Genomic DNA, 3,631 nt, shown 5'->3' on the forward strand with positions numbered 1-3,631 from the left:
ACCAAAGCAGGGATGCTCCCTCCTACCAGCAAATGCCTGAAGTACTCAGGATGTAAATGTAAATTTGAGTTCATTTTTATTGTCATCATGCAGTCAGCTTGAAAATTTAATACAACAATTTATCTTTGTTCTATTACAGGTCAGTAACAATATGTATTTAAATTGAGAAAAATCTAAAAATTTTGTTTGATAAGGAAGTAAAAACCTACAAGAAGCCACAGTGGAAGGGGAAAAATCTGGAAGTACAAAGGCACAAGAACTGTTTGAATTAAGTAAATCAAAGGCCTGTAATTGATGTTGCATGTTAAAACACTTCACTCCAATTGAAAAGGGTGAGATGGATTCCATTAAAGGTTACCCATGTAGGTTCAAGCTTTATTTTCTTAATCGGGAGTTTTTCTTCTGTGCTGCTGTGGAACGAAATTTCAGCAGCTTTGTTCATGCCACAACTAGAGCTTATCTCTGTTTTCCTTGTGAAGGTGTCTCTTCATAAAACAAACAGGAAAAAAGCGCACTTTGTAAAGTAAAGGAAAATGTTCCTTGGATTCTGATCCTACTTGAACTTTTCACCATATTCAACTTCGTGTGTTTATTAATCTCATCGAACTGTTAATATAATTACAGTTATATAAATTCACGAGTGTCTGCAAGTTAAGACGATTTATCATGCACGCTATATACAAAACCCTAATTGCAGTTAAGTCAATTAGGTATTTTCCTAGTAAGGTTATTGGCATGGAGATTTGTCCACAAACCACTCTGCAGAATTCACTGCATCAGCTGAAGTTAGGTTTGCTCTACAGACTCTCACAGAAATGCTTTGGAACAAAGTAAATAAAAGCAGAAACTAGTACTTGGAATTGTCACATGCTAAAAAAATTGTCTACAATGCTATGTAGACAAAAAGTGTCTAGCAGTAAGAGTCTCGTATCTCAAAACCATGCCACAATATGACAAGTTTGGCATGTAAACAGGATCCTAAACTACAGTACAGCAAAATGTGGGTTTATGTAACTAAGATTTCCATGCTACGTCGTCTACAAAGAGACATCTCTCCATAACCATGCAAACACTCGTGTTTTCTTCCCAGTAGTTACACAGATGGCCTTACAAAACTAGACTGAACTCCCAGAAATGTCTGCTAAAATATTCATTAGTTGTGAACCTGTTTAAAATTCTGAAGTGGTGATGCCATTATATCCCACTGGTATCGAGAGCAGAAAAAGCAACCTCAAAATATTAGTGTTTTCAGAAGACATCACACGAGCAATTAACACAAGAACTTTTCACTTACCTCTGTCATTACCATGTCCTGGCACTTCTTCACGTATTTGCCATCTGCTTTCACAATGGTCTGCAGGAAACGCAGGTACTCCACGTGACGGCCATGGGTCTCAATGCAGTGCACAAAGTGTTGCACCACTCTTTCACTAATTTCATTACACAGAAGATAATTATTCATGAAAATGTGCCGCATGGTTTCAGCTTCCAGGAGCTAAACAGATTAAAATCAAAACAGCCTTATAAGAAGAGCAGATCTGTTTGGAGATTGAATGGTTCGCAGGATTCTAGACTAGAGAAAGCCGCAGTGGTAAACGGGAAAAGCCCAATGCGCACCAGCCCCCTGATCAAGCAGTGATCTTAGGGCCCGGCTTTCATTTACCATGGGGTTTCTCCACACTTCCCTGTGAGTACAGACCGGTCGTAAAGCAGACACGTAAACAAAAGCTGTGCCCCTGTGAGGGCACACACACACAGACAGACACTACACTGCTAGAGCACTCTTTAGGGACTTTGATATACAGGACAACTGAGACCACATTGGCCCCATCAAACTTTGCATTGAGGCAAGCAAATAAGATGATCAGCTACCTCCATCTCCCTCTGTGGCTGACAGAGGCTGGCATTTCCAGCAGAGAAATCACTGCATGTGCAGTCTGATCACACTCTTGAGAGAGCATCTCCTTCCACATTAACTACAGAGGGAGTCCTAGGCTGTATCTCTATCAGTGGGTAGCACAGTACAAGAGGAACAGATCCGCAGCAAGAAACAGACGCTGCTGAGGACCCAGCATCCAGACTTTCTGCATCTTGGGGGGTTTTGCTGCAAACTTCCTCTAGAGTTTGGTCTCCTGGCCTAAAGGCTCAGAGGATCAGGTGTGCTCCTAGAGTATGTCTTTCTGTTTAGTGTCATCTGAAAGGAATCCACATCAAGTTGGTCCACAATGTGAAAAAAAGCATGGTAACTAGGATTGTCAGAAGAACAAAAGAACAGAAATGCAAGTGCAAGCAGGCTTGCACCTGTTGGCACCCGCTTCTGCGTGGGATAAGATGGAGTCTGGGCAGTAGTTCCCACTGTGGTCGGTTCAGCGCCTTTCACTAACTTCACAAAAAAAAAAAACCATGAAGAGTACCAGACCAAATGTTTTCTAGCATACAGAGGGTAGAGGTCTACAATCCTAATGCTCACACACTTTCTCTAAAAGCGTGTTTTGCTCAGTAGATTTGCCAGCGAGCAAGGTGTCATTCTGTAAGACTATCTATAAACGCACACATACACGTATACACAAACAGACAATGACAGACAGGTTTACTGTAAAGACAATGGTTTAATAAAAGATCAAATTTTAGGTGAATCGAATGGAAGCATCACCAATAAAAATTATGGGTCTGATTCTACTGTCACAGAAGCTTCAAGACAGTATAATCACAGCATCTTCTACCTTGACTTAAGAGTCCATCTGCGAGTGAGGATGAGTGACATTAGAGTCAACTAAACATATGTGATGATGTGAAACATCTTCACAGATACTTCAGTAAACCCCACAGATAATATTGTTTTCCCCTTCTAAAACGGCAACATTAAAACCAATGACAAAGAGCGACAGCAAGGGAGAAAAGACAAGGACAGAAAAGCAAAGCAGAGGAGGCATAATTTAATGACATTATTTATCACTGTCATTTTTCAGCAAGTCCAAATTTACTTCCAGTTATAATATTCTTCCTAAAATGAAATACTTACCCCTGGAGTTAAGAACAAATTGAGATTTTTGTGGAGGAGAACTTGATTCTGAGGATTTCCTCGACAGAAATTCTGAAGAAAAGTGTGGGCTAGATTCATAATTTCATTCATCTTTTCATCGCTCTGCAGAAAGACAAGCAAAATCACCTGGGTTTACTTAAACATACCTGTTGAAATCACACCACATAAATTCAGCCAGGAACACACCAACTCTCCTGAGCCTTTACAGGGCAGGAATTATTGCTCTGGCAAAAGCAACTGGTGTAGTTTCCTTCAGAGCCCATTAGTGGCTGCACCTTACTCTGAACTGTCCTTGACCCCAGAGAGTCACAGGTAAGAGCACAGACGCATAGCCAGAGCTCTTCATGCATGGCTATAATTTCGTAGTTCTAAAAAGTGCAAAGTTGTTTAATTTTTTAAGAAAATCTCTAGCCTGCACTGATTTAAGCTTTTGAGAAGTTTGGGGTTTTACATAGCTACATACAGAAACAGATGTGCACACCTACACGCATGTGTACGTACATGCACATACAATACATGTGCATGCCCACAAATACATGTCTAGTTTCATGCCTGTTTTCTGTTCCTCCTTTCTACTTATGAGCTGCT

At 40.5% G+C, this 3,631-nt stretch overlaps 1 protein-coding gene across 1 annotated transcript in view; it reads right to left on the reverse strand.

Moving 5' to 3' along the window:
- LOC104491732 (inositol 1,4,5-trisphosphate receptor type 2-like) overlaps positions 1–3,631 on the reverse strand; it is a gene marked incomplete at its 3' end in the record, with an annotated part of 21,904 nt that overhangs the window by 10,212 nt on the left and 8,061 nt on the right. Inside the window, exons 6-7 of the mRNA XM_010134199.1 lie at positions 3,023–3,145; positions 1,295–1,495 (exon numbers count right to left, since the gene is read on the reverse strand). Of these exons, the coding sequence (XP_010132501.1) occupies positions 1,295–1,495; positions 3,023–3,145 (324 nt within the window). The remainder of the gene's footprint in view (positions 1–1,294; positions 1,496–3,022; positions 3,146–3,631) is intronic.

Source organism: Buceros rhinoceros, unplaced genomic scaffold, assembly GCF_000710305.1.
Source record: "Buceros rhinoceros silvestris isolate BGI_N320 unplaced genomic scaffold, ASM71030v1 scaffold16004, whole genome shotgun sequence".
NCBI classification, from domain to species: domain Eukaryota; kingdom Metazoa; phylum Chordata; class Aves; order Bucerotiformes; family Bucerotidae; genus Buceros; species Buceros rhinoceros.